The sequence below is a fragment of the Sebastes umbrosus genome, chromosome 22, assembly GCF_015220745.1.
Source record: "Sebastes umbrosus isolate fSebUmb1 chromosome 22, fSebUmb1.pri, whole genome shotgun sequence".
Lineage (NCBI taxonomy): Eukaryota > Metazoa > Chordata > Actinopteri > Perciformes > Sebastidae > Sebastes > Sebastes umbrosus.
This window is the reverse complement of record NC_051290.1, coordinates 8,922,114-8,944,895: the sequence shown is the minus strand read 5'-3', so window position 1 is coordinate 8,944,895 and position 22,782 is coordinate 8,922,114. Positions and strand designations below refer to the sequence as shown.

Below are 22,782 nucleotides of genomic sequence, written 5' to 3'. Positions count from 1 at the left end.
TTGAGTGACAGCCCCCTCATTCGCATAATGAGGCAGAAATGCAGAAATAAATGTAAAAAAGAAATGTGTAAAGAAATGTATGAAGAAAAAAATACAGAAATAAATAGGTTTGGGGAAATAAATAAGGGGTGAAAAAAGTCGTGCAGAAATAAATAAATACATACATTTTAAAATAAATAAGAAATAAATGCAAAAATAAATAAATAAATAAAAAATGTATAAAAATAAATAGATAAATAAATAAAAGGGGAAATTAAACAGAAGAGTAAATAAATAAGGGAATTAATACAAAGATAAATAAATAAAGAAGCAAATTAAAACAGAAATATCAATTTATGTCCCATTTTATCAATAAATTAAGGGCTACATTTATTTTTTATATTATTTAATGATATTTATTAATTTATCAAGTAATTAATTAATTTATTTATTTTTGTTATTATTTTAGGGAAAAAAACATCAATCATCAAACAGCAAAATTGACCCAAAAGTGAAATACATACTGCCAATAACTGAAACAAGTACTACTGGACAGAATAGCCTACCTCCTGCAGCATGCGTCCCTGTCCACTGCTGTCCTGCAGCTTGGACAATAATTTGTCTAGTGTTTGGGTGATGTGGACATGTTGGTCCGTCTGTCCACTACTGCAGAGAGCTGCGAGCACCAGACCCAGACCTAACACACAGCCAGTACTGAGGGAGAGCACAGAGGAGGAAGGGGTCAGGAAACAGGAAACTGGGTCGTAAGATCAGTGGAGCTGGCATCAATGGGTTAACTACACTTCAAAATGATTCTTTATTCTTTATTATGATACTTTATGAACCACCAGTTGGAAACCAGTGGTATAAACCATACACCATAGTGTTAACCCCTACTGGTTAGTACTTCACACCATGTCTGAGGACGGAGCACTGACTTGTATTCCAGGTCGGGGTTGAAGGAGCAACTTTCCAGAGCTGCCAGAGAGCTGAGGAGGAGATCAGTGTCCTTCTGAGCAGAGACATCACTGGATAACAGAGAGAGACTATCAGCTCAACAGTAAATGCATGTGTTTGAGTTCATTATTACAGAATAACATACTCTACCTGAGGCGTTGGTGGTGCAGACTGGACAGCACCATGCCGAGCGCCAGACCCGAGTGGAACTGGACCGCCTGGGAGTCGTCGGCTGTGGGGGAGCCCGGCAGGCCGGCCTGCAGCGCCGACAGGACCTGTACCAGACCGTCCCTCTGCCACACCACCAGCACCGGGACCAGCAGGGACAACGCCAGGCTGGCACAGGAGCGAGCTATGGCACTCGCTGTGTTCTCACCTGAGTAGGACCGCTGTGAGGGAACGAGGAAGGTGTCAGGGGTGTGTGATTGGCTCTGTAGCTGGAAGAGTCTGCAGACTGACACAGCAGCCAAACTAAACAGCAGCAATCATTATTATAAAAGTGCAGTACAGCTGTGTTGTGTTTACAGGTTGAAATGACATTCTCAGTGCAGCATAGTTAGAAAACAGCAAAGAAACAAGGACACCTGCAGGAAGTTGAGGCTCATTACATGTCATTTTGTCAGTAGCCACTTCATTAAAGACACAAGCTCATTTATGCGGTCAGCCAGACAAATTATGCAGCTGCAACTTAAAGGATAGCTTCAAGTGTTTTCCAGTCTTAAATCAATACTCCTGTGCACATGTATAAACCTTTTAGTGTCTCCAGAGGGAGCTGTGTAAAGTCTGATAAGTGTCCTCAAGTGGTCCAACATGAGTCAGCGTCGGTTGAGAAGACCACAGGTTCCCTTTATAGACACAGTCCACCTATTTTCATGTCACAATATGGGTCCTTTAACTGCCAAATCCTTATATTAATAGTAGCTATTAGGACAAACAAAAGACACAAGCAAAAAACTCAGATGAAACTTACATGTAGGAACCATGGGAACACCTGTCCTCTGGCTTTGTAGCTGCTGCTGCTGATGCTCAGCAGCGTGTTGAGAACCATGGCCAACCAGCTGGCTGTGGGCACAAACTCTGGTCCAGCCTACAGAGACAAGTCAGTAAGGAATATTTATAGAGTTTTGTACCTTCCTACACTTGCAATCCCACTGAGGGACAGACCTCATCTGAGGACACAATTAGGTGATATAAGTTGAAGGTTGACAATGCAAGCCCTTGCAGGAGTCATCCCTGTACCTGACTGGTAGACAGTAAAGGCTCTAGTATGGTTGTTAGAGTATGTTACCCTGACGCTGCCGTCGCTGTCAGCAGGCAGGTTGCTCTCATATTTAGCCAGGACAGCAGCCAGGCCGCTCAGAGCCAGGATGGAGTTCCCCTGAACAACAGGACTGTCCCTGAAGGACACAGAGAACACACTGCTGGTAGGACTAACACTCAGAAGGCCAGTGATCACATTCTGATTGAACCTACAGATCACCCTCAACAACGCTGTTTCCTGTGTAACTAACATGTTGCGGAGCGGCGGACTCACTTAGTAGCAGCTTTGATGACGTCAGCCAGCTGATCTCTGGCCCTGAGAGGGATGAGAAGAAAAAAGACGGAGAGAGACGAGGAAGAAAGGATGAAATAAAAACAGAGAGAAACGCAGTATGAAAGGAGGACCCTTCTTCTGCTAATGCAGTGAGGTACGAACAACAGCATGTAGTCAAAGACACACTAACACACACTCTGTCCTTTAATCTCAGCCCGGTGCATCAGTCAGCTGGCTGCTACAGCACATGTTTGCTCTTTACTTTTTGTGTGTGTGTGTAAACATACAGGTAGCACTATATCACAGGAGATTCTCACCAGAGCCAGGCACAGTGTTGTTTGTACTGGAGCTCCTGTGGGTCCTCTTTACCTTGTTTCTGCTGCATCTCTAAATCAGCACGTCGACCCTGAAGACACACACAAAACAAAACCACGTTTAATTTTTACCATTCTGTGAAACTCAAAGAACAGATGTACAGTTGGGGATTCAACAGGTATGGGATTTTTATGGCCAATATGATGGCAAAACATTGAAATTACAGATGCAATGAAAACTTGTTGCAATAGAATTGATGTATTTACTGAGGAATACAGAGCCCATTATTTTCACCAGTAATTGTAATGTAATGATGCATGATGTATGTCAAAAATACACTTTTTGCCTTGCTCTTCTTAGCAGTGGCTGGATGTACAAGTAGTATTGATCAATTCTTCAATCAAAATCTCATCAATCTATCAGTTCGCCAGAAGCACAAACCTGTAGGACGGCGTGGAAAGCTCGGCTCATGTACCCTCGCCAGGCCTGGGGCAGGAGGAGAGCACGGTGCCATTCGGACGGCTGAATGTTCACCTGCACATCAAAAAGTTAGAAGTTTTATCGGGCCGTTTGAAATAGTTAAAAACCAAAGAGGAGCGAGTGAGAGGCAGATGAACATTTATTAGACATACTTCATGAATGAGCGCTGCCAGGGTCTGCTGGTAGCTGCGGCTGCGGCTGACGAGGAAACGATCGATTGGTCTGCCGTCACGGTCCGTCTGCGCAGGCAGCTCGAAACAGAGCAGCAGTCCAGCTACAACACACACACACATGCTCCATGGTCACTTCATCATTTTATCCGGTTAGATCTTTCAGTGAAATAGGCATAATTGGCATATGAATTCTAGTTAAAGTTATTAAAGTTATGGTCACAGTGACCTTGACCTTTGACCACCAAATTCTAAATCAGTTCATCCTTGAGTCCAAGTGGATACCAGATGTAATGAAATTCCCTCAAGGCATTCTGGAGATTTTGCTTTCATGAGAATGGGACAGACTTGACAGACAACCTGATTACATAATGCCTACGGCCATGGCTGTCGCCGGCGTGGAGGCATAAGAACGTTACATTTTCGGCTTCTTAACAGGTAGAGGTGGTGAATTTTCTCACCTGCTAGTCCAGGCTTCAGTCCAGGCTGCTTGTTTTTCTCGTAGGTTTTCAGCGTGAATCCTGGAATCCCTGCCATGGTTTTACCCTGGTCTGAACGCAGGTTCCCCCCCCTCAGGGCAGAGAAGTACACCCCCCGTGGCATCTGGCTCATCTCCTGCTTCACCAGCGAGGTCAGGAAGAGCTCCAAGGCTGAGGAGAAAATAAAAAAATATATGAGACTGATTTAACCTCCCGGAACTGTAAAGTAAGACACCGGTATGAAGCCTGATGTGAGAGTAATGTACCTGGTAGAACAGATACGGGGGTGAGAACCATCAGCTTCACATATGATGAACCTGGGATGGAGAGATCCTTCTCCTCTTCCTCCTCCTCCTCCTTTCCTTGTTCATCCTCTTCATTTTCAGGAGCCTTTATAGCTGGTCTGGCCTACGGAGTGGACAGAGCAGCAACAGATACAGCAGAACCAACAAGAATCAATGTAAACAGATGATCAAAATAATCTTATCACCAGCTTTGAGGGAAGAGCTATGGAGGTTTCGGACATACTAAAATACCTCACATACTGTTTTTGCGTACTAAATATTATGTTAGGATGGAGTTTTGGATGCAACCAAAGACTGTTGACTCTTACTGCCTCAGGAAGAAGATTGATTGTGTGGACCGCTTCAGGAAAATCTGCCAAAGCCCTGTAGCCACAGCTGGCCACCTCTGGATCCTGTTACAGCAAACACACACATACACAGTTATTAACTCGGTTTTGTACATACATACTGTAGATGACTCAATGTTTGAAATACAAGCACACTGTAGGAGACGCTGTTTTTACTCCGATGACTATCTCACTGGAGTCTGAGAAGACGTTTTTAGGGGCCGTAAAAGCAAAACATTGACTCTGTAAAGCTGAATAATGGATCATCCTCTGCATGGGGGGTCCTAACTACAAGAGACCCAGTTCACGTTACACACACAGTCATTTGATCCATTGTTAATATAAAAATACCTATCATAGCAGAATGTTCTCTAAACCTTTAAAGCCGTTAATTTCATGCCAGTCAGTCTGTTTTGTTTCATTCTAAATTTGTAAAGTTATATGTGAGAAACATTCTGCTGCACCAGCGGTGTTTTATCCATCTATATGACAGAACGTATATTAAATGATCCGTCAAAACTCTATAAATGATGGCAGAAAATCGTCCCCAGACATGGTGCAGGGTATGTACACACACACATAGAGCAGATATCTTCAGCACACAGACCTTGCTCACAGCGTAATTCCAGAGAAAGCTGACCACCTCCTCCTTCAGTTTCTGGAAAAACAGAGATAAAAAAACATTTTTTTTTATAGCAACAGTAACTAACCACGTCCCAACTCTGGCCACAAACAGAAGCACATTTGGTATTAAATCTTAAATGAGTTTGCATTGAGTTTGCCATGTTATGAATTGTGCATATTTGTTATGCTAAATGCAGTACCTGTGAGGGTTTCTGGACAATATGTGTCATTGTTTTGTGTTGTTAATTGATTTCCAATAACAAATATATACATACATTTGCATAAAGAAAGCATATTTGTCCACTCCCATGTTGATAAGAGTATTAAATACTTGACAAATCTCCTTTTAGGTACATTTTGAACAGATACAAATATTTGATAAATTTGCGATTCAATATTTTAATCGATTGACAGCCCTAGAAGAGACACATAAACTAGTTGCAATCTATTAAAAGTAGGCACATGGGCATGTAAAGATATGTCTATATAAATAGCTTGTTAGCTAGCAAATGTATGTATGTAGTGGCATCATGGCTCCCTGTATGAGAGTTCAGCTCGAGAAAAATGTACTGTTGATACTTTAGGTCTGTAAAAAACACAAAAACCAAATCATGACAAACAGAAGCTTTCCTGAAGTAGATCAGATACCTCGTACTCCTCTGACTTGACAGTGAGCTGGGGAACCAGAGCCAGAAGTTCAGCGATGAACTTGACCATCAGTGGACGGGAGTCGCAGCTCAGCTCGGGTCCGAGACTTCTCCATGTTGAGACGATGTCCACAACCTGCAAAAAACAAGCCTCGTAAGACTCAGTGGCTACGTTTACTGTACATGCTGTAAACATTGGCTACGTGTGTGTGTGTTGTTTGTGACCTCTGCCCGGCACAGCTCCTGTAGTCCTTGCAGGGCGAGAGCAGCAGGGGTTGCCATGTCTGGTCTGGTGCACTGGTTCAGAGTGAGTGTAATGGCAGCCAACATGTCACCTCCATGCTGGTAAGGCCTGACGCACAAAGACAATTCTATGATACATGATGTATTATGACAATCTCCTAAAACACTTTGGAGCTGCTACATCTTAACATACAACATATGAACTTAATTTAATTGACCAAATGAAAAGCATCAGACTTCCCGTTACTCAGTTCTTGTCAGTCCCCATTGTATTCAATCACTCAGACCCTCATGTCACGCCTCTCTCAAAAGAAGCACCACTTCAAGTCCCACTATGATCTGACCTCTCTTTGCAGATGTCCCTGAGGCAGGCGGCCCTGGCCAGGATCTGCTCCCACTGGGTGTCCCTCCCCACCACCACCCGACTGTCCTGCTGGCCCAGCAGACGCTGCAGCTCCGGGTAGACGCGATCCTGACAGCAAGGAACAAAGTCAGTTGTCAGGAAAGAGGCGGACAAGAATACACTACAGGAAAGATATTATATGAATATGATGATGACCACTTATCATCACAGACCTGTTTCTTCCAAAGAGCAGTCATGAGGCGCATTGCCACTGCTCTCAGCTTGGGGGTGCTGGCCAGCATGTGCAGAGTTTGCAGCACCATGGGGACACAGAGCTGGAACATTAAAGCACATGGTGTGTGTTAATGGTTAATGTCATCTGAAATGAGCCTTTTCTCACATTATGTGTGCACATAACACACATTTCTTTTTATATTCAGAATATGAATGACGCTTTAATAAGAACAATCCTAAAAAGATGATTTGAAATAACGGAGGTATGCGCGACAGAAGTGTGACGGTGCAGTGGTTTTTGTGTTTCATGTCATATAGCATCTTGAGGTGCTCAGTACCTTATGAGTCCCGAGGTTCGGCAGGCAGTTCAGCACAGCGTGAGCCACGGCCGGATTCTTTTCCTTCCCCAGTTTGAACATCAGAACAGGAATAAGGGACGGGACCTGCAGACACACAGATTCAGGAGTTTTGATGAAGGAACAGCCGAGTGAGACAAGAACCCCGTATTTATCAAGCGTCACGAGACAGGAGATGTTGGGAATGATTGATGACAATGAGAATATTAAAAACAGAATAATATTTGAGACAGATTATGCGTGGGACACAGAGAACATGAGTTGTCCCTGCAGAAATCAATGTCCTCATCATGGTCATGACGTCTCTGCTCAATTCCATTCAATAGATACAAGTTAGAGAGGAATGAAGGACAACGCAGGGTCTATCATTCCCTTTAGTGCTGAGGTCAAAAATCAGATGTAGTCCGGGTCCTTGGACGCACGGAGTCAACAGCTCTGCAGTCTAACAGCCTTTCATTAACATAAAACACTCACTGCTGCCATCACCTTGGCCGTTGCATAGCAACCGCTTCACCTGCTTGAGAGGACGAGGGAGGGGCGGAGAAGAAGGAAATGTAGAGTAGATAACCTGAAAGGTCTGGTGCTGAAGCACAAACTTCAATCAATAAAACAGAATAAATAATTATGGATAAGTCATTTTTCCTCAGCGCCACCTTTGCATCTACACACGAGGGTTAATTTTTAATCTCTCGTAACAGAGTGTTTGTGACTGGAAGCAGCAGTGCAGATGTGAGGTGATGTGACACCGGGAGGAGAGGGAAGTCCAATGCATTCAAATATGCCAATAACGTTCTACCGACGCATCAAACGACCGGCGCAAAGTGTCACTCTGGGAGCAATTAGAGCAGCGGGGGGATACTGTGAGGCGTGTAACGAGCCCAGTAATGAGGAGCCGAGAACTCCATGTGATATTTCACATCATCGTCTGGAGCTAGCGACTGCATTTACAGTCCCACGGGGTCAGAGGGAAGGCTGTCAGTTAAACCTCTCTCTTTATACGACTACAGAAAATACAGCAGCTGAAGGCAGGTAGTGGTTTTAATTTGAAGAATGAATTTCAAAGCCAATGTTAATGACATATTATGATGTCAAAATATCAACATATTGTAAATTAAATAATAAATCCAAGGATCCAGATTACCAGAGGCTTTGTCAGTTTCATCTTTGCTTCACTAATTTCACTTGAACACCTACACTTCTACTGCAAGTAGAAGTGTGCAACTTTACAAAATACACTAAAGATCAACAACCACCTCTCTTGTTTATTGGTAAATGTACCCCTTTGTATTGGAGTGCTGTAACTTATTATTATTATTGTGTGAAAATTCTCATGAAATCCAATCATAATAAAAACTGTTACAAAAATCTGGCCCCTCTATAGTCTATCACTCTTTTGTGGCCAATTGTTGTTTTGCCAGGGAAGTCTTTGGCAGAAATAAAGGCAGGACTAGCATTACTTGTTTGCCACGAGGTGAATATTTTAGTTTTAACAAAGCACCGAGCTGAAGATAAAGAGCTTTAATTGAGAGTCTGGTGTGGATCGTCTACCTGGCAGGGGTCGGCTGCAGCGATGGCCTGGCTCGCATCCAGAGCCAGCTGGCAGACGTCTTCCCGACCCGTGATGATGAGGTGGGTCACGATGAGGGTGAGGGTGCAGAGCCGGCTCTGGCCGGACGACAGGGCCGAGCTGACAGACAGAAGCCAATCGGCCGCCGCCGCCGGATCTTCTGCCACTTTACGCAGTGTGGACAGAGCCACGCTGAGCTCGCTGTACCAGGAGGTGAGAGGAAGAGCCAACGGTGGACCAGACTGAGTAGAAGGAGAGGGATGAAGAAATGAAATCAGTTTTGTTGTGTTTAAGTGGCACAAAAACAAGTAACTGCACCTGGTCCTGCAACACAACACATGTAATCTCAATGAAAAACTCCTCATTTGGAACCTTGCTTCTAAAGGCGGGCATGACAGGAAGCGTTTGAGACCCAGCCTCAAGTGTTACCTGTCTGGGTTTCTCCGTCTCTCTGCTGATGCTGCGCAGCAGGCTGTGGGCCAGGTCCTGGTTGAGGCCGTGCGTCCGCCGGTCGGCCAGCGCCTCGGTGAGGCTCGAGCAGGACAGCAGCTGCAGCACAGGAAGAACCAGGACTGGACTCAACCAGGGCGCCAGCTCAGCCTGTTCAGGGACTAAACTCAGAGCTGCGTCAACGACAGAGAGAGGGAGAGGAGAACAAAACCCCATGAAGGTTAAAGAAGCCATACGGACAAATTAGGCTGTAAAATAGGGAGAAAAAGAATGAAATTAACAAGAGAGCACCAGCGGGGGAATTAAACATGTCATCATGGGAAATCATGTAGCAAAGAAGGATTATGGTTGCTTTTACTATAATTTATAATGTCTGAATAAATCACACTTTATTTACTGCATTTCATACATTTACATGCGATGCAGTGCATGTTAAAATTTTAATCACTAGACCTACAGGTCTTTTAAATGGTATCCCACATGGAAAAAACTACGTATTCTGGCACTAATTACTGTTTAAGGTAAATAGAGAGAATGTTCTGAAACAGTACATATAAGTACTAATGCAATTATTTGAGTGTTTAAGAAGGAACCACGAAATTATTTTGTATTCATATAGTTAGAGAGCCATTTAAATAGATATGATTCATCATTGGAAATGATTCAAATGTGCTGTTGTATTCTTGTCTATAGATACAACTTTTACATGTTTGCATGTTCAGATAACAGGCTGTGCACTGACTAAAAGACTCTAGTTTATGCTAGAAATCAAGAGGAACTCATTAAATGGACATTGAACACTGACTCCATTTTCCCTCTTATAGCAGAAATATTCATTTCCAGGAACCTTCCTAAGAAATTACAGTTACAGTACAGATCAGTTCCTGTCTAGTCTCACCTGTTTATGGAGCATTCAAATTAACATCTTGAAATATCACTTAATTTCAAATTTGTTCTAATAAAACTACCACTTTTTTTTAAAAATCTCATACAGTACAGATCAATAGCCCAAATACTAGAAGCTGACCCTTTAAAACACCGAAGTCACACAATAACACAAACTAACTAACAGATCGACGCAGCGGTAGACCAGTAACTCCTGTGTTCTGCGAGGTAAAATTACTGTTTTTGTCAAAGGAGCCTGGTGGCTTTGAAGAGAGCATAGATGGTACGGCTTCAGTTCCCCGTCGGAAAGGGCTGTCTGACGACAAGGTAAGTCATCAGACACGCCCCCCACACACACAGCAGTACATTGCTTTGCTCCCATGCTGGTACTCCTGTCTGTTTCTCCAAACTCCATCTACTGTAGGTAATACACTGACTATGAAGACAGACCTCATACAACCTCACTGAGAAACCCCCATACTGTCCCTTTAAGCCTGTGTGTCGAGGACTGGATGTTTCACCATTAGCTGCCTAATAAAAAGATGTATTTAAGATTGCTGTTTTTTTACCCAGACTGAGCAGGCTGGTCTGCTGAGCTGCAGGGACCTCTAGCAGGAGCACGGCCACGCCCAACAACAGCTCGTCCAACGGCAGCTCCTACAGATATAAACGTAAAGGTTAGGCACGGCACACATAATGTACTGTTGGCGTGAGACATACTGATGATGAACTTGTCTAAAGTTTTACTGGATCATAAACGCTGCTGTGTCACCTGCTGACAGGCAGGCAGGAGCTGCTGTAATATGCTGAGCAGAGGTCGGCAATCTCCATTTAACTTGAGGCAGCGCTGGCAGGCACAAAGCAGGTGCAGAATCAGCTCGACTCTCTCCGACCTCCAGCGCTCCTCGGAGGCCGGGACCAGACCCTGAAGCAGAGCGTCTGTGAATCCACACAGCTCCAGCATCGCCTCCACGCTGTCCACCTGGCATCACAGAGACAACATTCAACCTATCTGAACCTGAGTGAAACCAAACTGTTGGCGTCTCATGGATTATTGGCTAAATGCATTCTAAAAATCACCTGCATGTGTGGCACCAGCTGACAGAGGCAGTGCAGCAGGCTGTCAGACACCGGGGAGGTCTGTCCCTGGTCCTTGTTCTGGAGGACTGATCCAGCTCCTGGGTGTATGGGCACCAGCACCCTGAGGAGACTGTGGCGCAGGAGGGCGTGCTGGGGTTGCCTCTGAGGTTCACAGTACAGGTACCGCAGGAAGGGAGCCAGCATGGCGATGTAAGCTGGTTCATTTCTGCAAAAATACAATGCAGAGGCACCACATAGTGTTGGCCAATATCAATCTCCTTTCCAAGGTCGATACCGAAACAGAAACTTCCTCAGATTTAAGCCTCGTAAAGAGTTGTGTGTGTGTCTGTATGTATTTGTCATCAGTGCATATTAACAGCTGACAGTGGTATGATGAGTTATTTGGGATGGGGTGCTCGCCACAGATGGCTTTGAAATCCATGCAGTTAAGGGGAGGGAGTGATTGGATGGAGGGGTTCAAGGCCTCTGCTGCGGCCGTGCTAACCTGTCAGCAGCCTGCCGAATGAAGTCATCAATCTCCAGCAGCAGAGTCGGCCAGCAGTCCGCTCGGTTCTCCAGCGCAGTGATGTATGGGTGAGGGCTGCTCCTGCAAAAAAACAAACAGGCCGTGTTCACATCACAGATCACAGATGTGACACAGATGTTACAAGATTTGCTGGGTGAAAAGTTAACGTACAACCAAAGTAATTGCAATTCATCCTGTGGGAAACATGAATCTCTGTAACAAACTCCACGGTAATCCATCCAATTTCCCTAAAGACCGTCCTCATGGTGGCGCTACAGGAGAAGCAGCCAGAGTCATTAGGATACATTGTCAAATATCTACACAATCCATACAATATTTGTCAAAAAATGTCACAATTTGGTGCCAATCCAACTAGTAAATGTTGACATACTGTGGAAGATATTAAAGTAGATATCATGGGTAAAGGTCAGAGGATCACCAAAGTCATCGCCATAGTTACCATTGAGGTCCCCGGGGTCTAATTAACTTCTACCACAAACAGCTCTTTTTTTGGTTTTGTAAATGAAAGTGATTTTTGTAGCTTAAAAGGCAAAAAAATCTATGTACGTTCACTAAAAGTACTAGTGGAGCTTTTTACAAATTACCTCTAGCACTTTAACCAAACATGAAGGTTTTGCACACTGCTCTCAGCTAATGATAATTAGTGTTGGAATTTAGCCAATATGTGCGTTTTGCCAACCTCCGTGTCTGAAGTCAGCGTCGCTTACCGGTGCGGCCAAGTAATTTTCCTCATTTACATCCCTTTAATTCTCACTCTCTCATAGTGAAATGCTGCACAGTAGAGCCGGCTGTCATTAAGGAGAGCAGCAATGCTGCAGTACAGTACAGTTATGCTGTAGGTGGGGTTGGTATTGTTGAGAAACCAGCAGGAGAACACTAGATCAAAAAAATTATCCAACTTTAAAACCCAACCGTGTGTTTTCCAATGAAAGAAGCTAGCTGCACTACTGTAGCTCTGAAAGTCCCTAAATCAAGAGAGAAAGTCAGTCTGTCCCCAAAATGATCATAATGAAAGTAAACAAAGAACATGGCTAGTGGAACTCTCCGGTGACGCACAACGAGTGCACATGCAGAGTGATCGCAGGCAGGCAGGTAGTCCAGTTTATCACGGTCCTGTGACAGCCACAGATACCAGATTCTTTCTCTTTTTTCTGCCGGAGCATTTGATTTATTGATTGCTGTCAGATTATAATGAGAATTTCAACATATATAACAAAAATGTATTTGAACAGCACTACAGTCCTAGCTTTAAGAAAGGATCCGATCCATTAATAATATGCCTGGATCGGCCCAATCTCTACATTATATCTTCATGATTGCTTATTTTTTGCAGTAAAATAGTCATTTAAAACCCAGAGTTTCTCGATACCGAGGGTTCCCGTCCTCTACCTGTCCCCATCCTGTGAGTGTAAACAACACACAGCCTCCATTACTCTCCAATTTGCAAACCCATTAAGTCCAGACAAAACACCGGGGTCAAATCCAAGGTGAAGCTCTGTTCCAGCGCACAGACAGGCCAGAGGTTAACACAACAGCAGGGTTGGTGTCCTCTTAACCAATACCTTCCATCAATCACCTATCTAAGTGTAGGAAGGAAGTTCAATGACGGAGCATGTCTGTGCATGTGACGGACTGCGGTGTGGCCTAGACATGGACTACTTACCCCTCCTTCTACTCCTGCTTCCCACTCTTCACACAGTGTAATCTGTCTGACCATCTCTGCCCCCCCCTGCTCAGGTTCCCTGTGGCTGTCTCCAAACTCTCAGCCTCAATGCAGCTCCCATCCATCAGACCTCTCAGCGCTCCCCCCTACTCTTCAGCCGCCACACAAAAGGAAGAGGCAGGAAGTCAAGGCAGAGACCTTCCCTCCTTTAAGATCAACTCCAAGTTCACCGCTGAATCAGAGCGCTGGCAGACAAATGGGCCAGGTAACATCCGTCTGCTGTAATGCTCAGCTTCCTGAGGATGTCTGCAGGTTACCAACCGCTGAGGGGGAAGTCTGGCGTTGGGACACCGACCTGATTTACTATCATCACAGCAGGCAAACGCCACTAAAACATTATCCTTCACAAATTTTTAATCTTAAAGAGATCATATAGACAACTTCCTTACAAATTAAGAATATGACCACTCCTCATCACTCAACAGTTTGGTAGCTTAAGTCCAAACAAGCACTAAACTAACAAGACTATTAGAGAGTTTAACCCTGTTTATATGTAATTATTAAGCACAACTGAGGCCATTATGATGTTGTGCGGGGTGGCTGGTTTAGATCCAGCACGGACCACGTTACACAGTGCGGACTGGTAACCATTCTCACTCCCAACTCGTCAAATGCTGACGCTTGGTCGGTGCTCATCTGCATCTGATACCGATGCACTGAGGCACCTTTTAGAGTCTTTATGGGAGACATCAGGCTTTCAACTGACTCCAATGTAAAGGAGGGCTGTCAAAGTAAACCTGATAATCACGCGTTAGCACACATTCCTTTTAATGCCACTAATTTCTTTAACGCATTAACGCAACTTTCTATTTTTAAGGTTGAAGCGGACTGAGTTTTAAAACGAGAGTGAAGATACTGGTATCATATGAAACTAGAAAAACCTAAAGAATCTATTGGTACCAACTATGTCATACTAGCTTGTCACGAAGGAGGATGAATAATGCTTCCACCTGCTTCTTTGCAAGGAAAAACTTGCAGGGCCATTTTCAAAGGGGTCCCTTGACCTCTGACCTCAATATATGTGAATGAAAATGGGTTCTATGGGTACCCACAAGTCTCCTCTTTACAGTTGTCTACACTTGTCTATGTTGTATTTTCATTATGTTGTTACTCTTTACACAAGACATCTATTGCACGTCTGTCCATTCTGGAAGGGGGATCCCTCCTTTGTTGCTCTTCCTGAGGTTTCTTGGTTATAGGTTTTAAGTTTTTCCTCATCCGATGAGAGGGTCGTACTGCAAAGGACAGAGGGTGTCATATCCTTTTCAGGTTGTAAAGACCCCCCCAGGCAAATTTGTGATTTGTGATATTGGGCTATACATAAAATTGACTGTACTTGACTACATAGTGTGTCCACCAGAGAGCACTGACAAGTTGATTTTTTCAATTGTATAATGTCCTGCTCAGTATGACTTGGCCTGATTTCTTTACTCACCAAGTTTAAAGGAATCCTAATAAAAAAAATTATGTTCATGTTAAAAAATATATACTGTACTGTAATTGAATCTTTTAAACTATTAAATATTGTTGTTGTAAATATTGTTATCAATCAGGCTACTGTGATGTTCTGGGATTCTCTGATGACAAGTATACTTTCTGTTTGTGACATGTTCCCTGTCCGTTCAGCTACGGTTGCTAACTACTCAGATGTGTCTGTACCTGAGCAGGCAGGCCAGATCCAGTGAGGATGTGGGAAAGCCCATCAGGGGACAGCCAGGACAGACTCCTCCACTACAGCCAGACTAACATCGCATGAGAAACGAGGTGGTGTGGCGGACACAGCCCCTGAATCTCCCCTGATCGTGCTGGGGGCTGAAGTGGCTCCGAGTCTCAGTGGCAGATTGCGCGGGGCAGCGGCGAGCAGACGGTCAACAATGGGCACCAGTGTGCATCCTCCATTAATCCTGCAGCATTTACAGTTACCCAACAGTGCCAGGCCCCGACGACCAATGGAGGGCCAGACTGCCAGGCCAACGGCGCCACCCTGCTGCCCTCAACACATTCATCTTCCCACCGGGGAGGTACAGGCTGCCAGACAGACGCAGACAGCACAGACAGCGATGAAGACAGAATGAGAAAGAAAAAGGACAATGGGGAGGAGGAGAAGACTGGATGAGGAGAAGAAGAAAGAAGGGATAGAGATGTGGAGAAAGAGAGGTTAAGAGGGAGCGAGTAGAAAAAAGAAAGGAGGAGGTGTAGAGGTAGAGAGAGAAACATGGAGCGCAGGAGGGAGGAAGGGAAACATGAAGGAAAAGGAAAAAAAGACAAAGCAGCACAGTCTTTTTATCACCCGCTGTAACTGATTAAGGAGGCCCCAGGGTCCTGGCAGAGGTGCACATCTAAGACTGGAGGAGGAGGAGGAGGAGGAGGAGGATTATTATATCTGCCTGGGGATATTCAACCAGTTAGACTAACCTGCACCACAGAGAACCAGCCCTACTCTCAATATTAACTGCATCATCAGCACTATCAAGACTGTTTTCTTTCTTAACAAATGCTTCCGAGTAGGTTTGACCTTCATTTCCACTGGTTAGAGTATTGGTCATTCATGCTCTTCATTCACCTCTTTTACTGCCATATATACAGTATATATATATATATATATATTAGGGCTGTCAATCGATTTAAATATTTAATCGTGATTAATTGCATGATTGTCCATAGTGAATCGCGATTAAAATCATTTTTCTATCTGTTCAAAATGTACCTTAAAGGGAGATTTGTCAAGTATTTAATACACTTATCAACATGGGAGTGGGCAAATATGTTGCTTTATGCAAATGTATGTATATATTTATTATTGGAAATCAATCAACAACACCAAACAATGACAGATATTGTCCAGAAACCCTCACAGGTACTACATCTAGCATAAAAAATATGCTCAAATCATAACATGGCAAACTGCAGCCCAACAGGCAACAACAATCGTCAGTGTGTCAGTGTGCTGACTTGACTATGACTTGCCCCAAACTGCATGTGATTATCATAAAGTGGGCATGTCTGTAAAGGGGAGACTCGTGGGTACCCATAGAACCCATTTTCATTCACATATCTTGAGGTCAGAGGTCAAGGGACCCCTTAGAAAATGGCCATGCCAGTTTTTCCACGCCAAAAATTTTGCGTTGTCAGTCTCTGGAATTTGATTTCACAACACGAGTCCCCACAACAGACGTGAAAGCAGCCTTCGTCTGCTTTCCTCGAATCCTATGCACTGTAAACTGGACTAATGTAGGCGTGAACAGGAGGAGGTGGAGTCCTTCCATCAAGGGCCTCCTCCCATCAATCTCCAATCTCCAGTCTGAGAAAATAACCCTGATACAACACAACAGTCACAAACAATGATATAGGAAGTAGTGTGTGTGTATATGACAGAGACTGACCTGATAGAGTAAGGACAGGTGAAGTGTGTGTCTCCGTCTCTCTGGTCCGCCTGCATCTGTAGCAGCCGTCCAATGACCTTCATCAGCCCCTGGACATTTCTGTTCATAGTTCAGGTCAAAAACAGAACACAGAGACTCAATCAAGAAACACTCCAAACACAATGAAAGAGGAAAATTAGAAAAAAAGTAAATGAGCTTGTTTGCTTTCTTTCTGAGAATGAGTTGAGAAGATCAATATCAACTGATCTGTGCAGATACAAGCATTATTTTGGCATGTAAAAAGGATTATGGGTAAGTATTCTTTGTCCCACCAACCATTGGCAAAAAAGGTCATTTAAAATGCTGACTCATCATTTTCCATATTAGATGAGTCATATAATGTTGACTAGAAAAGGTCACTGTGCAGTTAGACTTGATCCTCCAGCGCTGATGGTCGGGACATGAGAGGAATTAATGGATCCCAGGCAGCAGGACAGTGTGGCAGTGTCCTATTACTGAGAGCTGAATTATGCTTCTGCATAGAGGTGCTGTGTTACCTACAGTTCATGCTCCATGTACACTATGTACTGAGTGGTGGTTTGTCACTGAGACCAGGTGTGAGTGTGCTTGCTTTGTGTACCTGGCAGAGGGCAGGAGGTTGAGGACGCTGTTGAGGACGAAGTGCAGGTCTGCGTGGCCTTGATCCACCAGCAGCACCAAGGCATCGCAGCACGCCGAACGCACCAGAGCGCAGTCGGTGCAACACTGCTGCCACAGAGCCTCCAACGCTGGACCCTAACACACAGCAGCAACAACAACACACAGCTCAAATGTTGATCCAGATTCAGCTTAAAAGGTAGTGGTACCATTAAATAGGACTTTACTGCCCTAACCGGTGTGGACAGTTGTTGATAAAGACAGCATAGAATTTGCTGTCCTTCATAGTTTCACGTCCATATTCGGATTTTTCATTTTAAACAACTTGGTTCTTGTTACAAGCGAGTGACTGGTGCTGCAAACATCCTGTTGTCAAAGGCCCAGTGACATACTGTAGGTACTTTAACTTACTTACTTACTGTGGTCGTATAAACATCATGTAAAAACAGGAAGTACTTCACATTTAGCCGTAAAGAAGCCATTTCAGTAGCTCACCTGGGTGGAGGACTGTGTGATTTGCCCATTTGGTCCTTTCTCCTTTAGCACAGCAGCAACGAGGGTTCTCACCGTCTGGGAAACAAAAAGCAGGTCTTCTTGTACATTTTTGATTTAAGTAAGGTACTTGTTTTTTAGCGAGATCTTTCTACTGTTTTTTTTTTTTTTTTAAATCTGTCGTTATAGTATCAAACACTCCCCTTCTGTTGGTTTGAAAGGTGAGCACCTGCCTTGTTCTCTTCCATTGGTCGGAATTGCTATCCTAGCTCACTCATTGGCTAACATGGCCAACCTGCCAGATCCTATTGATGTGTTTTCTGTCATGAAAACAGACCCTAAACCTAACCCTAACTGTTTAAACCTGTAGGACAGTAGAGCTCCTTCACTGAGTTATCCAAACAAGGCAGGGATTAAAAACAACAAAACAACAGGAGTGGGAATGAGGAAAGAGATTGATGGGGACCACAGAAGATGGGGAGAAATTATTCACTGAAAAAAAAACTAGGACAGCACACCAATTTGACTTTTTAATATTGCCACACGGACGTTTTGGCAAAGACGCCCCTCTTAGAGTCCCGTCTGACTCAGAAGCTTACCTGGGCCTGTATGACGGGGCTGGGGAAATCAAATCGGATCTTCAAACTCTCCGTCATATCTGCTGCTCATGCCTGAGAGCACAAGGAAGAAAACTCCATTAGAATAAGTTCACAAAACGTAATGACAAGTTAACAGTGTTACAATTCAAAGGGGGGTGTGGTGCGACTCTTCTATTTAACTCAGGAATATCACATATCAGTAGTGTTGAAGTCAGCCTTTGAAACAAAAGCTCAGCGCTGCAGCCACCTGTTGCCTCGTAGCATTAATGGAGACATCATTCCAGGGTGAAGCAGCACTGCTTGGAGGTATTCAGGGGCCGACCCTTTGAAAGCTGATCCCCGCCATGTGTTATCAAATTATTGACCTGCGGCCATGACATAATTTTGCATTGAATTATTCACAAGTCATCAGTATACCACCCCGCTCACTAACCGACAGGCTGCTAAGCAGACGAGTGGCCCATCTCAGGTTGTCTCATTAGGCTTGACAATATGCCATACAGGTGCTGACCACCAGCTGTCTGAGGCCTGCAGACCACAGCTGCTCACCAGCACAGAGCAGGCTAGCTTCTAGAGGTGAAGACTTCATATAGGTTAGAGGTTTTGAATAGAAATGCATTGTGGTACTGACTGAAATATGTCTGCTGCAAAACATTGGCACTGAATTTTCTGTATGGTCAGATTGCAATCTGGTTTACTTAGTTAATCAGATACTTCCAACTTTAAATTAAAATTCTATCACATTTAGGCAATTTTAGAAAGACAACTAGTTCTGGAAACTATTTATTACTAGTTAAATTGACTAGTTTATTTAGGCAAAGCTTGTCTTTAGACAACAAACGCTTGATAATGTTGTCTTCTTTTGGTAATTGGAAAGGATATATTTCACAAATTTACTGAAGGACAATAACATTTTGTCCTTTAATATAACAGAAATGTTTTTAAAGGACATTTTTAGCCTAACTTAGCATTGGACTGGAAACTGAGGGAAACACCTAAAAGCCACAAACTGTAGTATTTACATGTCTGTGTGCTGAACAAACAAACATGATACGTCATGTTGACCAGTGAGCTTTACAGGTGTTGGTACAGCAGGTGTATGTTTGGACTGTGCCCGGGGCCGTATCTACTACCATTCTGAGAGCATACTCTCAGAGCTCCTAACTCAGCCTAAACATTTCTAGAAAGGAGTCCTATACTTTAGGAGGGATTTAGGGGATTTCTGAGAGTAAATCTGAGCAGGAAGGGACAGAAACTTTAACCTTAGTGGGGAGGTGTGTTTGACCCTGTCGCTAGGTATGTCGCTATCTTTTAAAAAGTGTGATTGGTTGATCAAAAATAAAAATGCACTCGGTGATAATGGGCAGTGAAATCAACAGGTCTATTCATAGAATTTAGTCTCTATTAAGACATGGTAATTATGAATACTATTTTATATATTTATATATATTAGGCCTGTCAAAGTTAACGTGATAATAACGTATTAACGCAAATTTGGTTTTAACGCAATCATTTCTTTTACACATTAACGCAAGTTAAGATTTTTTGGTTGTAGCTCAATTTTAAAGCTAGAGTATTAAATGCTTGATAAATTGCCCTTTAAGGTACATTTTATAGTTAAAAATGTGATTAATTTGCGATTAACTATGGTCAATCATGCAATTAATATATATATATATATACTGTGGAAAACAGAATACAAAAGAGTTTTTAGTCCTTTAGGGAACATTTTAGTCTCTATTCCTCCAAATTTTTTAACTTCTGTTAATCCATGTCTGTAAACCGATATATTGGTTTAACATTACTATAATACGAGGGAATATGATGCCTCATGTAGCCTAACCCCCACAACCCCCTCCCCAAACACAGACATAACCCAACCCCCCCCTGCTGTTATCTAACTGATAAGCCAGCCTGCTCTGCTGTACTGTCCACCACACCGAACCGCACCGGCTCCCACCGCCACTCAGTTTGATGGCCACATGAACAGGTAAGACAGCAGCACCTGCTGCTATACAACTATACTCCGGACTGACACTAAACTTTGACAAGTGCTTATCTATTAATGTTTGTAGACAACAGGGATACTAAATATCTCCATGTCACTACATGTACAGTATGTCTAGCATATTTTAGCTTAACAGTCTTTAACATGAGTTTGAGGAGTCTGACAAGGATGTGGGTGCAGAAGTTTACTTTTGTTTATAACAACTCAGTCATCACTATAATTTACAAGTATCTGGCTTTTCTCTAATTTACTGTCAATGGTCAGCTAAACCTAAAAATAAAGTTTGTACACCAAACAGTTCCAGTGGTTTCTACAGCATATGTACCTTATACAGCAAAACAATATGGGCTGGCCTGTACTGCTAGGTCTGCATTAGCAATAGAAGAGAGGACAATGCACGAACAGTGTTGAGCCAACAGTGCTTTAGAAATGACACCACTGAGGCTTTACTGTGCGACACTCTGCTGCTGCAAAATTGCACATGCCGGACAGGCACGTGGGATTTTTGATGGCCTTTCAGGTGGCACAACACACACACACACCCTTTCACAGCCATGTTAGAAGTCCTGATATCATACAATAGCAACATTGTCGATTGTATTCTTTAAAGGTCCCATATCGTGCTCATTTTCAGGTTCATACTTGTGTTTTATGTTTCTACTAGAACATGTTTATAAGCTGTAATGTTGAAAAAAACCTTTATCTTCCTCAAACTGTCTGCCTGAATATACCTGTATTCACCCTCTGTCTCAAACGCTCCGTTTTAGTGCATTTCAACGGATTTGTAACGGAATTGCGTTGCTAGGCAACAGTTTGGGTCCATGTTTACTTCCTGTCAGCTGATGTTATTTACATACACTGCAACGGGAAATAAATTGGGGAACATTTAGAATGTTTATGTTTATAACCGTGTAATGATCTATATATTGTATATTTGTGACATCACAAATGGACAGAAATCCATCCAAAACGGCTCTTTTCAAACGCACAATTTCTGAATACGGGCTGTGTGTATTTTCTCCGTATATTGAGCGTTTTGATAGTTTAACAGTATTTATAAAGCAGTTAAACCTGCTTTATAATATAAAAGACATGGAAATCTCAATCAATATTCTCAGCATTCATTCAATATTCTCTGGGTTCATTCAATATATTCAGGATTTCATTCAATATTCTCACATTTCACATTATATATATAATAATTTCCTAAACGGCATGCCATAATATATATATATATATATTTATATATATTTATCTACATAAAAATATTATCAATAACATCTGTAAAGTAAAATTATTACTGCTGTTGTGATAAACATCAACATCACTCCATCCAATATCATGACTATTTTATGCTACCTTGCTTGTACACCATATGAAACATTACTCAATATTACAATACCATCCAGCAGGTGTCACATCAGTGATGCTACTGTCACCCACAGCAGAGGTGTATTTTGGCAGCAAGTTTTTTTTTTTTTGTTTGTTTTTTAATTTACCATGCAGTTTGATAGATTATATTTATGCCGAATTACAGAATGCTTCCTGCTCTGTCAGAAAACACTTTCACTATCGTTTTGTGCATTACAATATTTTGCTAATAACTTAGTGAAAATAGAGTTGACAGATTTGTCAATGGGGTTTGGTGCAGCGCGTTCTCTCTCCAGCTATAGTCGTGGTCCTGATGCTGCTGTCTACGTGTCGTACATAACCAGTCACATAAGAGAGCTTTAGAACAAACCTTTGTTGGAAAAGATGCTAATTAACAAGTAATAACAATACAATACAACACACAAGCTTGCAAGTTAGCTGAACCTGCTAATAACAGCTACTATGCAGTGATCAACACACAAACTAAAGCTATTCAACTGGCTGTGCATGCATAATAATAAAATCAAGAGGTCTGTATTTCCTCCTGCAGTAGTAGAAGTATCATATTAGTCTCTCAGTTGAAAATAAATAAAAGTTTTACATGTTGTTATCCTAACTTTACCTCACTCATCCAGCCTCCTGCACTGCTGCAAACCCACATGTAACTACGGTGTGCACCGAGGACCAAAATTGTAACAATTGACAATGTAACAATCAATTGTCAATGTAACAATAAAGCATCAAGACGTTAATTGAAACTTAATTAGGAAGCTTTGAGTAGCATGTTTACATATACAGATATAGAAACCAGAGATTTCATTCAGTGTTAACAGCTGGGTTAATAATTCCCTCATATAATGGACTATAATGCTGCAGAGTGAGACATGGGGACTGTACGGAAGTCAAAGGCTGCCCATATTAAAGGTCCCATATTATAAAAAAGTGAGATATTCATTTTTTTTATTTTTTTTTTATTAAAAAGCAGGCTATGCAGGCAGTGCTATATAAATGCTGTGAAATTATCGAAATACTCAAACGCGGTTGGGAGG

General features: G+C 42.8%; 1 protein-coding gene across 1 annotated transcript in view; it reads right to left on the bottom strand.

The window, feature by feature from the left end:
- The window catches only part of focad (focadhesin), a 28,947-nt gene extending 6,496 nt beyond the window's left edge, over positions 1–22,451 (bottom strand). Inside the window, exons 1-29 of the mRNA XM_037758592.1 lie at positions 22,356–22,451; positions 18,355–18,426; positions 17,759–17,833; positions 17,247–17,401; positions 16,628–16,726; positions 11,480–11,581; positions 10,975–11,200; positions 10,667–10,876; positions 10,464–10,551; positions 8,989–9,182; positions 8,541–8,801; positions 6,975–7,079; positions 6,636–6,737; positions 6,404–6,531; positions 6,042–6,168; positions 5,818–5,952; positions 5,153–5,203; positions 4,528–4,611; positions 4,181–4,322; positions 3,897–4,085; positions 3,418–3,539; positions 3,227–3,319; positions 2,788–2,876; positions 2,471–2,512; positions 2,225–2,333; positions 1,907–2,023; positions 1,087–1,325; positions 918–1,007; positions 546–693 (exon numbers count right to left, since the gene is read on the bottom strand). Coding sequence (XP_037614520.1) covers positions 546–693; positions 918–1,007; positions 1,087–1,325; positions 1,907–2,023; positions 2,225–2,333; positions 2,471–2,512; positions 2,788–2,876; positions 3,227–3,319; positions 3,418–3,539; positions 3,897–4,085; positions 4,181–4,322; positions 4,528–4,611; positions 5,153–5,203; positions 5,818–5,952; positions 6,042–6,168; positions 6,404–6,531; positions 6,636–6,737; positions 6,975–7,079; positions 8,541–8,801; positions 8,989–9,182; positions 10,464–10,551; positions 10,667–10,876; positions 10,975–11,200; positions 11,480–11,581; positions 16,628–16,726; positions 17,247–17,401; positions 17,759–17,833; positions 18,355–18,411 — 3,579 coding nt within the window. The 5' untranslated portion in view covers positions 18,412–18,426; positions 22,356–22,451. The remainder of the gene's footprint in view (positions 1–545; positions 694–917; positions 1,008–1,086; positions 1,326–1,906; positions 2,024–2,224; positions 2,334–2,470; positions 2,513–2,787; positions 2,877–3,226; positions 3,320–3,417; positions 3,540–3,896; positions 4,086–4,180; positions 4,323–4,527; positions 4,612–5,152; positions 5,204–5,817; positions 5,953–6,041; positions 6,169–6,403; positions 6,532–6,635; positions 6,738–6,974; positions 7,080–8,540; positions 8,802–8,988; positions 9,183–10,463; positions 10,552–10,666; positions 10,877–10,974; positions 11,201–11,479; positions 11,582–16,627; positions 16,727–17,246; positions 17,402–17,758; positions 17,834–18,354; positions 18,427–22,355) is intronic.
- Positions 22,452–22,782: the final 331 nt, after the last annotated feature.